General features: G+C 37.5%; 2 protein-coding genes and 2 non-coding genes across 4 annotated transcripts; 3 read left to right on the forward strand and 1 right to left on the reverse strand.

The window, feature by feature from the left end:
- The first annotated feature begins 529 nt into the window (after positions 1–529).
- TRNAA-AGC (transfer RNA alanine (anticodon AGC)) lies at positions 530–602 on the forward strand. Its single transcript has one exon. It is a non-coding gene; the product is annotated as a tRNA-Ala (tRNA).
- A 131-nt stretch (positions 603–733) lies between these two features.
- Positions 734–806, forward strand: TRNAA-AGC (transfer RNA alanine (anticodon AGC)). The gene has a single exon. It is a non-coding gene; the product is annotated as a tRNA-Ala (tRNA).
- A 48-nt stretch (positions 807–854) lies between these two features.
- On the forward strand, positions 855–7,508 carry LOC113698572 (formate--tetrahydrofolate ligase). The gene is made up of 5 exons (XM_027218440.2): positions 855–1,261; positions 1,833–1,982; positions 2,231–3,406; positions 5,962–6,108; positions 6,977–7,508. Exons 1-5 carry the CDS (start codon positions 1,106–1,108, stop codon positions 7,250–7,252), a joined length of 1,905 nt encoding a protein of 634 aa, XP_027074241.2. The 5' UTR covers positions 855–1,105; the 3' UTR covers positions 7,253–7,508.
- A 599-nt stretch (positions 7,509–8,107) lies between these two features.
- On the reverse strand, positions 8,108–9,906 carry LOC113688567 (peroxidase N-like). The gene is made up of 4 exons (XM_027206430.2): positions 9,601–9,906; positions 9,309–9,491; positions 8,985–9,153; positions 8,108–8,722 (listed from the first exon to the last, which is right to left on the reverse strand). The coding sequence occupies exons 1-4, from the start codon at positions 9,814–9,816 to the stop codon at positions 8,301–8,303; spliced, it is 990 nt and encodes a 329-aa protein (XP_027062231.1). The 5' UTR covers positions 9,817–9,906; the 3' UTR covers positions 8,108–8,300.
- Between the last annotated feature and the right edge of the window lie 2,140 nt (positions 9,907–12,046).

Genomic DNA, 12,046 nt, shown 5'->3' on the forward strand with positions numbered 1-12,046 from the left:
AATCAATTACCAATACTAGTGGAGGAAACAAGTGACAACAAGAAGAGAGAAATTACAGATAAAAAGATAAGAAAACTTGAAGGAAAAAGTGGTGTTAGAGGAGTAAGAAAATGTGAAGAGGATATTTTGAAAGAGTAGTGAAATTCTATGCAACTTCCACAATCCAAACAACATAAGATACCTTGAGAACATAAAAGAAGGCAGTCATTCTGATTGTTCATTCCCTTTTATACCCTAAATCTTGCCTGTGGACTTACTTTTGCCTTTTAATTTATGACCATTATCTATCCGGTACAACTCTCAGTACAAAAGAGTTGTCCAAAATGCAATTTTAGACCACATTGTTACATTTTTATGGTATTAGGGATCTATTTTTCCATAATTGAGGGACTAAAAGAGGGGAAAAAAAGTAATGGAATTTGAGGGCTCATTTGAGGATTTTTCGAGAGTGGTTTGTTGACGTCTTGCAGCGTTTAATTAGACAAACCTATTCTAGTTATATACTTAGAGAGTCCAAAATTACCGTAGCGGGGATGTAGCTCAGATGGTAGAGCGCTCGCTTAGCATGCGAGAGGTACGGGGATCGATACCCCGCATCTCCAGTCCCTTCTGGCCTCTGCAGGCTGCACTTTTGGCCACAACAAAATCTTCGACGCAGCATTTTGATTTTTGACCAAAGACCAACAGCAAGGTGAATCTAGACACTTACACACCGGAATGCGACGGGACACATGGGGATGTAGCTCAGATGGTAGAGCGCTCGCTTAGCATGCGAGAGGTACGGGGATCGATACCCCGCATCTCCAGTTTCATTTTAGCCTCCGCACTTTTGGCCACAACCATACAACAAAATCTTCGACTCAGCATTTTGCCCAAAGACCGACAGCCACGTGAATCCGGACACTCGCACACCGCGGTGCGACGGGGCACACTGCTCCAGACTACAACTCAGCAGATAAGGCCCAACCCTCGTAGTATTATTTTTTTCAAATATCTTTTTCTGGTCAAATGCTGAATGGAGAGATTCTTTTCTTGATCTGAATCGAAGTTTTAGAAAGATCCCACGAGAGCATCAACAAGAGAAAGAGAGGAAAAGGAGAGAATTATGGGGAAGACGGTGAGGAAACTGCAAGTGGTGTCACCAGTGCCAGCAGATATTGATATAGCCAACTCTGTTGAACCTCTGCACATATCTGAGATTGCCAAAGAACTCAATCTTAGTCCCCAGCATTATGATCTTTATGGCAAATATAAGGCCAAGGTAATGACCGGTTACTGAATGTAAATGTGCTTTTTTCTTGGATTTGTGTTTGTCTTGCTTATGGACTGTTTCTTGATTGCTTCTTGGAACTTTAATGTGTTTTGTTTTCTGGGTTCTGCAGTAAAGGTAATCTAGGTGAGCATAACTTGTTAAAGCCTGTGGTTTTGTGTGTGTCCATGTATTCATGTCCTTGTAATTCTTGCAGTTTAAACGTTCAGTTTTATGTGCCTTATCTAATATTGCAAGTATTTATCTTTCTTGCACAAGGGGTGTTTTTTGTTGTTTTATTTTTCATGCTTGATTGGTTTTTGGTTTTTCGTACTTTAATCTGTTGTTTCTAGGTTCTGAATTAAGAGTGATTTAAACTATCATATCATAATCAAGGTAATGTATTTGTAAGTATACGTTTTATGTTCCTGTTAAAAATCTTGCAAGTACTATATTTCCTGCAAAAAGATTGAGTTTCTTCGTTCATGGTTGATCACAAGGTGTCCTTCGATTGGTTGAATAATTCTTTGTGTTGCTTATGGTATAATTGAGGGCTGAGTGATGGTAAAAAATGTCATCGTAGGTTTTATTATCAGTGCTTGATGAGTTACAAGGAAGTGAAGATGGTTACTATGTGGTTGTTGGAGGAATTACTCCAACTCCTCTTGGAGAAGGCAAATCCACCACTACTGTTGGCCTCTGCCAGGCATTGGGAGCATTTCTTGATAAAAAGGTAAAAATGAACTTCATATTGTCAAATTAGCTACTACATTTGATTTTGGCTGATGAATTGAGTCTCAAATGAGGAGGAACCTATATTTTTCTATTGTATGTCTTTGGGCATCATTTTTCCATGGACGCCCCATTGTTGTAACATGAATGAGTTTGGATATTACGGGCAAAACGGTATTGTGTGGAAATTTTGCAATTATTTTATACCTCTGTATGTTTACTTTGTTGCATCTTATCTGGTGCTCTTAGGTTGTCACATGCCTTCGTCAACCATCTCAAGGGCCGACATTTGGAATTAAAGGTGGTGCTGCTGGTGGCGGCTACAGCCAAGTGATTCCTATGGATGAGTTCAATCTTCACTTAACTGGGGACATCCATGCAATAACAGCTGCAAACAACCTTCTTGCTGCTGCAATTGATACAAGAATCTTTCATGAATCTACTCAAACCGATAAGGGTCTTTTCAACCGGTTATGTCCTCCTGACAAGGAAGGAAAGAGGAGCTTCAGTAACATTATGTTTAGGCGTTTGAAGAAACTTGGTATTTCCAAGACAAGACCAGAGGAACTTACTCCACAAGAGATTAAGAAATTTGCTAGGCTTGATTTTGATCCTAGTTCTATCACATGGAGAAGAGTAATGGATATTAATGACCGTTTTTTAAGGAAGATTACTGTTGGTCAGGGCCCTGAAGAGAAAGGGATGGTGAGAGAAACTGGATTTGATATTTCAGTTGCTAGTGAAATAATGGCAGTCCTAGCTCTAACGACTTCATTAGATGATATGAGAGAGAGGCTTGGGAAAATGGTTGTTGGAAATAGCAAGGCTGGTGATCCCATTACAGCTGATGATCTGGGTGTTGGGGGTGCTTTGACTGTGTTAATGAAAGATGCCATCAATCCTACACTAATGCAGACTCTTGAGGGCACCCCTGTCCTTGTTCATGCTGGCCCTTTTGCAAATATTGCTCATGGAAACTCGTCCATTGTTGCTGATAAGATTGCATTGAAGCTGGTGGGACGTGGAGGTTTTGTAGTCACAGAAGCTGGTTTTGGGGCTGATATTGGAACCGAAAAGTTCATGAACATAAAATGTAGATACAGTGGATTAACACCTCAATGTGCTATCATTGTGGCAACAATTAGGGCCCTCAAGATGCATGGTGGAGGGCCAGAAGTTGTAGCTGGGAAACCTCTTGATCATGCTTATCTGACAGAGAACGTGGCACTTGTTGAAGCTGGCTGTGTGAATCTTGCCAGGCATATTTCAAACACAAAGGCCTATGGTGTAAATGTTGTAGTTGCCGTGAACAAGTTCGCAACTGATTCTGAAGTTGAACTAAATGCAGTAAAGGCTGCAGCACTTTCAGCAGGGGCATTTGATGCTGTAATCTGTACTCATCATGCTGATGGTGGGAAAGGAGCGGTTAGTCAATTAACATTATTTGCTACACGTGTATATTGTTTGTTTATGCTTTCATGTGTTCCATTCAGTGAATTTTCTGAGGGGGGAAAAAACCAAGAGCTAAAACTCTAATCCTCGCAAAAACCCTTTTAAGATAGACGAGAAATTAAAACAATACCAGAAGACAGTAAAGTTACCTGTGAACTTCATAAAATTCATAACTTAACTTCACCTACGAACTGTTGAATTCTAATTAATGCTTGTAGAATCCCTAGTAAATTTTGATCACAAACAGTTCACTGATTGTTCTAGAGATTTTCCTTGTTATCAGTCACTTTTCTATCTCAGTATGCTTCTATTATTTACTGTTTCTTACCCATGTTGACATGACATGTATATTTTGTTATTAATTTGGTAACTTTACTGTTCAACACTGAGGGACCTGAAATTTGATGAGTGATTGTTTCTTTACCTCACCTCTTTCTAAGCTACCTTCTGTTATGTCTGGACACTCGTATATTGCAAGAAATCAAGTAAGGAGGCAGTCTTATCAGGCAATATTTCTTTGTGTATAAATGCCGATAGTTCTCAATCAATATTCCCTTTTTTTTTCATATTGTTTTGCAGGAACTGCCTGTAAGATTGTGTATACACATGGGTTCATGGAATGTGGTTTAAGAAATATAAGGAGAGGAAAGAAAGAAAATGGAGACTGTTTTGAAGGAAAATAATCTAACAGACTATTCTACTTCGCTTCCATGCATATATACATGGATCTGATAACACACTATATACTTTTACTGTGGAGCCCTGAACCACCAGAGCTGAAAGATAAATAATGTTAATGGTCCAATGATGATCATAATTGGACAAAGCTTTCATTAATAGCTGATCAAATAATTTGACTGTTTCTTGCCTTTATCAATAAGTCTCTAGTTCTGGTGGCTTTTAGTATTTGATTAGCAGAACTAGCAACTGGGTCATTGTAATAAGTTTATCAGTGATTGCTGTGTTTTATTCTAGCTTCATGTCTATACTGCTTAAATGCTGGTTGGCATCATATTTGGAGCCTGTGTATCCAGTCATTGGAACAAGCACTTGCCTAACCCTTAAATGGGCTGTTTCCATGGTGTCAAGAAAAAGACAGTGTTCTGGAAGAGGATATGAAATGTTTCCCATGTTCGAAACCAATCTTGTAACCATTCTTCCTGACAAACTTAATTTCACTTATTTAACAAAATAATCAGATAGAAGAATATAGTCATTTTTGCATCACAAGAGTTACTATAGGAGGTGAGGTAACCAAGGCAAAGTGATTCTGGGGTGTCATAATTCAGTATCTCCACTATGGATAGCTAAAACTAGGATTACTTTCTTCTAAAGACTTGTTTTTGTTGTCTACACTTTTTCAAGAAATACAAGGGCAAGTTCTCAATGCCCTTATTTACCTCTCTGAGACCCTTTAACTGGCCCCTTGGGAATTTGAAAGTGGCCTAATGTGCCATGTTACTCTGGAAGCAAGTATAATTCTGCAAAATTATACTCTATAGTTTGTATCTGTCCACAATACTTAGGAATGAAGCAAAAGCTGTGCTATATTTCTGATAGTTTTTTCCCTTAATTGGCTGGAGATAAGGTAAACTATGTGTCACCAAATGCTACTGTGGTTCATAGCAATCGTGCTTTTTTTTCTGTCTGAATGTGTCGTGAAAGGTTACACTTATCTGTTTTAAATTCTATTTGAAATGTTGCTTTATTTGGGATGAGTTTATCTTGATCCTATCTCCTGGTCAACCAACAAAACTGTGGTTTAGGATAATTACTTTATGACCTGGAGTCTTATGCTATCCGCTGCTCCAGTGTTCATTTTTTTTTTATTGGAAGATAAGGATAGGCTATCTTTTAGAGGATTTACAACCCTTTAATTTTTTTCCCCTCTGGGTCCTATGGAATGTCCATTAAGCTTGCTTGCTATCTGCAAACCTCAGTCTTCTCGCTGGGCATGCTGTAAGCTTTTCTTGGAGTATCAGCTCTATTTGCCCGGTTAGTGCCTTCAGATAATCCCAAAATCAATGATCGTGGCCAAGGAATTGAATGTCCAATAAATTTGAGAAAAAGCATCCTCATGTAACATGATTTGAGTTAGCTTTAGAGATAAAACAGTATTGGTGTTTTCTTTCCAGTTTCCCTATCCTTCACATAAAACCATCACCTTCATTCCTGATACTCCTCATCCTAGGTGAATGATCTGAATCTTTCTGCTGCTACATCTGTTTTTTCAAGCATAGCATCTGGTAGGAGTGAAATTAAAATTTTGGCAAAGATGGCGCATATAAATGATCAAAGTGTGTTGCTATTTTATCCTTTGATTAAAATATCTTCATTTTGCTTCAAAAGGCAGGGCAAAGAAAGTTTTTAATGGGGTAGGCATGTGGTAGTGCATGATTAGCCTTTCCTTTTCTTGGTGTATGATGTCATCTCTCTGTATCTGAAGCTTTGAGATTGTTAAAAAAATTGATTATCAGTATTAAAGATATATGATCTTCTGTTTTTTTTTCCCTCTTCTGATTTCTCAGGTAGACCTGGGGGTTGCAGTTCAAAGAGCTTGCGAGAATATTGCACAACCATTGAAATTCTTGTACCCTCTGGATATAACCATCAAAGAAAAAATAGAAGCCATAGCAAAGTCTTATGGTGCTAGCGGTGTAGAATACTCAGAAGAGGTATACTCTGCTAACATTCATTATTTGGAGTTCTTCCACTTTCTTATTATTTTTTATTTTTTTTGCAATCTCTAAACAAATTAATATTGAAATAATTTTCTTTGACATCTTCATCACCTATTCCCAACATGTCTTGGTGGCACCAGGCTCTCGATGCAAATGAAGCAGAAATTCCATGTCATTAATAACATATTTTTGCCATAAAAACTTGATTTTTAAGAAATTGGAGGTTGACTTCACTATATGCTTTAAAGTTCCAATATGTGAAAGAAGTGTTGGAGCTAATAGCCTATCAGCTGTAGTGTTAATACCACTTTGAAATGGTGGGAGAGAAGTTCTTACTAATTTTGCCAACTTCCTCTATTGTTCTCAATTCCTCTTTCATTTTCATGAACATTGTGGCTTCTTTGGAATACTTCCTCTTTGAGCCTAGACCTTGTTGTTGCTTTTCGAAACTCTTTATATTACGCTCTGTTTCCTTGAGCCTAGACCTTCTTCTTGTTTTCTGAATTCTTTATCCTACTTTCTGTTTGCTAGAGTCTAGACCTTTTTATTGTTCTTAAATTACAAGGCTGGTTAAATGAATTGAGAATTATAAAAGTAGAGCAACTTATTCTCCTTTCAGACTACCTACCTACTGTTCTCTTACACTATAATCATTAACAGTATTATATATATATATATATATATATATAAGTAGAGCAACATATTCTCTTTTCAGACTAACTACCACAAGTTCTCTTACACTATAATCATTAACTGTATACACACACACACACACAATACATGCATTTTTAGTTTTTCAAGTTCTTGAGTAATATGATAATTTTGGGTTTCTTTCATTATAAACATTTTTTTTGGTTGTTAGGCTGAGAAACAAATTGAGATGTACGCCAAGCAAGGATTTGGCAGTTTACCAATCTGCATGGCAAAAACACAATATTCATTTTCACACAATGCTGCAGCAAAGGGAGCTCCAAGTGGATTTGTCTTACCAATCAGAGATGTAAGGGCAAGCATTGGAGCTGGATTCATTTATCCTTTAGTTGGGACAATGAGTACAATGCCTGGCCTTCCCACAAGGCCTTGCTTCTATGATATTGATCTTGACACCACCACAGGAAGGGTTATTGGTCTTTCTTGAGAATTAGTCATCAACCTCAAACTGGGAACCTGTAGAGGCCAATCAAATGATTCAGGGCAGATTGCAAACTCAACTGGAGTACATAATTTTTATGTTCATGGTATGGTTTCATTCTCATGTTGTATCCTGTATAACCTCAATAGAAAATAAAGAACTCTCATGTTGTTTTCTTTTGCTGACATTTCTTGGAAAATTTTCAATTTGAGTTGGATGTGCTGTGCTCTATCCCATGAATTATCATGCTTGTTGGGTGGTACCCCAAGAGTGTCCTGAGGACTGCTATATGCACTTTATAGTTCTGAATAATATTCCACAAGAATTTTCTAGGAGAAAGAGTAACATGATAAATGGCCTTAGTTATCTATATTAAGGTGGAAGCCCTGATGCAGTGCCAGGTTCTGACTTCTAAAGTTGTAAGCGAGTGTATTGAATGTATTTAGTTTATCTTGCATGATTCGATCAGTGTTTCAGCTGGAAAGGTAAGTCTTGCATACCACAGTTATGTAATAGTGATTTTAGTCCCCAAAAAAGAAAGCTAAAAGTGACTATTTGTTTCACGCTGTTATAAATCATCTCTTCAGCAAGTATTCTTGGTACTAATCATCTTCTTTCTGCATCTTTTCCATCCGTGGATGTTTTAAATTGTCCAATCAATTTTGAAGGCATTATCATTCAATCTTATTGGCAATTGAATGGTTTTTATCTATTTAAGTTTATATTACTGGTGATAATTGTTTATCAACAAGAACATATGATCTTCTTGTTGGCAGATTTCATAATACTGATTACCTTGGATTACTTCTTGTTGGCACTATGAAAAGATCTAGACTGGGGAGGAAAGAGGGCAAGAGCCGATTGTCCCAATAACTAGGGGCAGTAAATGCCCAAAAGACATCATAAATCACAACCGTAGAACATTAGTTTACAGTATTAAAGAGTGAATGAAATGTTACAAAGCAAGAGTTTCGATTAACAGGCTGCTTTACTACTTAAAATCTGAGTAAATTTTTGCTAGTTCTTGATACTATTGGGTTACAAACAAGCAAATCTACGAGTTAACAACTCTGCAGTTCTTCCGGATCTGTCCGCTTGAACCAGTCAATGGGCTTATGTTGCCCATCTTGATCATGGAATTCACGAAGTCATTGAAGAAAAGTACAGAATTTTTGCTATAATTTTCAACGATACTTCTGGTGGTCGATGCTGCTGCATCACTAGAATATAGGATTTGGTCAGATTGAAGCAGTCCCTTGCCACTGAGCAAGTTTTGAAAGTAATGGTTGTCAAACAAATCCCTGGAATTCCTATCTAGCGGGGCTGTGTTGTTTCCATCGCTAGTTTGAGGACAAAGGCTTTGCAGATCAGACACCATGCTGGTGTCCATTGTACCATCTGGAGCACCAGTGCCGGAGAAGTTGAACAACCTTGAGCTGAACACGGCGCACTTTGCTAAGCCAATGGTATGTGCACCTGTATTTCCATGCCAAAACGGAATATGTTCTAGGTTAGGAGAAATATTGATGTCATAGTTCATATCAGATATGCAGAGTTGCAGATTTAAAGGCAACGGGCATTTTTATTGAGGCTTGTATGAGAGTTTGATTCTTGCCATCCCTATTCCCCTCCCAGATCCCTCCTTTACCGCAGCCCATCCTTCTAAAGAATCCCAGAAACAAATTAGAATCCATAAATACAAGAAATCTTGAACAAGTTCAGACTCAAGTATACTTACCAGATAAGGCAACAACATCTGTCACGTTAAGGCCTACAGCAGCAAACTTGGCAATGATTGTGTTTAGTGGATCAAAAGGACCAGGAAGCACTGATGCATTGGCTGCTGTCTGATTTGCAACTAATCCATCCCTCCTACCAAGTAAAACTCTCCATGCAGGTCCTCCACTCTGCATAAATATGTGGAAACATTAGACTTCTTAGGAACTTCTATCAAGAGGTATAGATTCAACTCCAATCAACGAAGCTTTTGAACCATTAGATACCAATATGGCCAACTAAAACACTGCTTATGGTTTGTTTTATAGAGGAGCTTTAAGGTTACCAAAAGAACTGAATCTCTGGCAGCTATAGCTAGTATATCAGCACATGATACAACTCCAGCACATGCACTTTCCACAGCATTCTTTATCGTATCTACTACTTCAAATCCTCTTGCAGAGTTCAAGTTCGGCACTGCAAGCTTCTCACTATTACTTCCATCCAACAGCAACGATGCATCGCAGCCCTAGACAAAACCATGCAATTAAAATCATGCATTAAAAAAACAAGTTTAGAATTCTTTCTAAGGAGTGGTCTAAACGAGTAAATGTGCGTACTGAAATTATTGCACTCACATTTACAAAACAATCGTGGAAATGCAGCCTAAGCAAAGAAGCAGCCATTCTGATTTCGTTCATGATTGCTTTTTGGACCTCTGTACGGACGATTTTCAAAAGATTTGGGCATGTTGATGAATAAAAATCAGTGCTTAGTTGAGACCTTGCAACTGAAAACAACATCAACGATGTTAAAAGCCCAAAACAGCACGAAAGTTTGCATGAAACCTTCATGGTTCTTATGAAAGAATTCGATCAGCTTTTAAACAATATTCTGCGAGTTGAAAACCTTAGATTCTTGGTGGTTTATGACTAAGATGTGATCGATGAGCATGCTTGAGGTTAATTTATACCCAAGATTAAGGGCTGTATTCAGTGAATTTGACTTAATAAAGTGAGTTAACTGAGCTTAGTGCTCTGGGGTATGGCGGCTCCAATTTCAGAGTTTGTTCCTTCCACTATAAAAACAAACTCAGAGATTTGTGGAAAGTGGAAGAAACCAGATGGTCTACTCTATCCTTCTCTCCACATAATGAAGGCATTAGTGGATTAATTGTTATCAGATTACATAAAATATGCGCTTGCTTTTCCATTCATGAATATAGTGACACAGATTCATCCTCTATGCAGATCATTTTGGCTTCCACTTCAGTTCACGAAAGAGTTGGGTGGACTAATTACCTTTTTCATCTTCACAAAGTGAAAATGTCAACGGAATATTTTTATCTACAGCCTCCACTCATTGAACTTGTGACATCCTACTGCTGAAAGATATTATTGTTATTAATCCAGTTGAACTTCAATGAAAGAAAAGCTAGCTAATCAAGTTTAGGCAAGATAAGTGTGCTTGATTTTGCTGGAAACAAGCTGTTAGAAATAACTATTTATTCACGCGACAATCTTTTTTTTTTCTTTTTTTTAAGAACTAAGTGAAATTAAAGTGTCAAATGCTAATATAACTGGGAAAGTTAACAAGAATAATAACTAATGAAATTTTCATGAAGATCATATCATATTACCTTAGGCCTCTATTTCTTCTATTTCTCTTATTCCATTGCTGCCAAGCTAGTAACAAGAATGGCCGTGTACCAAGTCCTAAGCATAATGCAAACTACAAGAATTTGGCAAAAGTGATAGGAGAACTGTTACTTTTTCATTCCAATTATTTAGATTCGGCATCTTGTGCTAGAGACATAATACCACACAAAACTTGAATTTTTTTTTCTTGATACTCATGTTCTTGGGTTTTGTCAACTTTGATCCCAATCTTTTTTAAATGTTACCGAAGTGCCATGCTTATGTATGCAAATTTATTGATGGAATATTCCCCTAATCAAGTTAAGCTCAATCTAAATTTTCTAAACTTGAATTCGAACTCGAAATTAATTGAGCATCTCTTGTTACAATTTTCAATCTAACTCAATTTTGATCTGAAAAAGCTCTAGAAGGTAATGGATCTCAACTTTGAGTTTACTAAAAGGTGTAAAGGTGGCTCAATTTCATGACAAGCTAGTATGTTCATTTTCTGGCTTCAAACAAATTATAAAGATACAAAGGCTCGTGAACCAAACACCAAAGGCTCAAGCTCGAGTCATTGAGCTGTTGGAGCAGCATGAGGTCAATCGAGGTGGGGGCTAAACAGCTCTTGAGTTGTTTGATTCGTTGCTTTCAGAAGGGAATACGAACTTGGATGAATGCAATAAGTCCACTGTTTCAGATGGCAGGTGGCAGCATCTACCTTAATCTTCTGAGATGATCCTCAGTCTTAGCAGTCATTGTATGAGAACCAGATGGCAGACTCTTTTAAATTTTAATTGTGCATGGCAAGTTGCTTTGATAGTTGATATAGAATCAGCTATTTTTGCTGCCGAAGAAAGTCTGCAGAATGCATAAATAAGTTTCACAGTTGCTAGAGGATCAACTCATCTCCTTGGCACCTTTATTATATGCAAATTCAAGATTAAAAATGGCAAGGAACAGAGAGAATATTATCCAACTCAACATGTCTCCTACCCAAATAAAAATGATTAACACACAGGTCTGCCTCCTAACATGGAGACAAGAATTGGTCCAGGTCTTTATCACATTTCTTGAAGCTAACAATCACGAATATCACAGTTCATATTAGTAGTTCAATTGTTCATCCTCCAGATGTATAAATCAGCTTGCAAGGTCAATTATCTGCTTGTGTTACCCAAAAAGAAAAAAGAAAAAAAAAAGAAGAAGAGTACTTCTAATGTATAAGATAAATATCATCTAATGCTAGAATCAACACAGTTGGCACATGAGGAAAGAACCAGCTTCATTATGAGGCCATGATGGTAGGTAACATGATTTGGCAAGTGTAAAAAACATGCATTCATGGCTAATAAGAAATATCCATGAGCAGTCAATGATTCCTATTGTCCCCCAGAAATTAAAATAGCACAAACATTTCTGACTTCTTTATTGATTAGCTAGCATG

The sequence above is a fragment of the Coffea arabica genome, chromosome 1e (assembly GCF_036785885.1).
Source record: "Coffea arabica cultivar ET-39 chromosome 1e, Coffea Arabica ET-39 HiFi, whole genome shotgun sequence".
Lineage (NCBI taxonomy): Eukaryota > Viridiplantae > Streptophyta > Magnoliopsida > Gentianales > Rubiaceae > Coffea > Coffea arabica.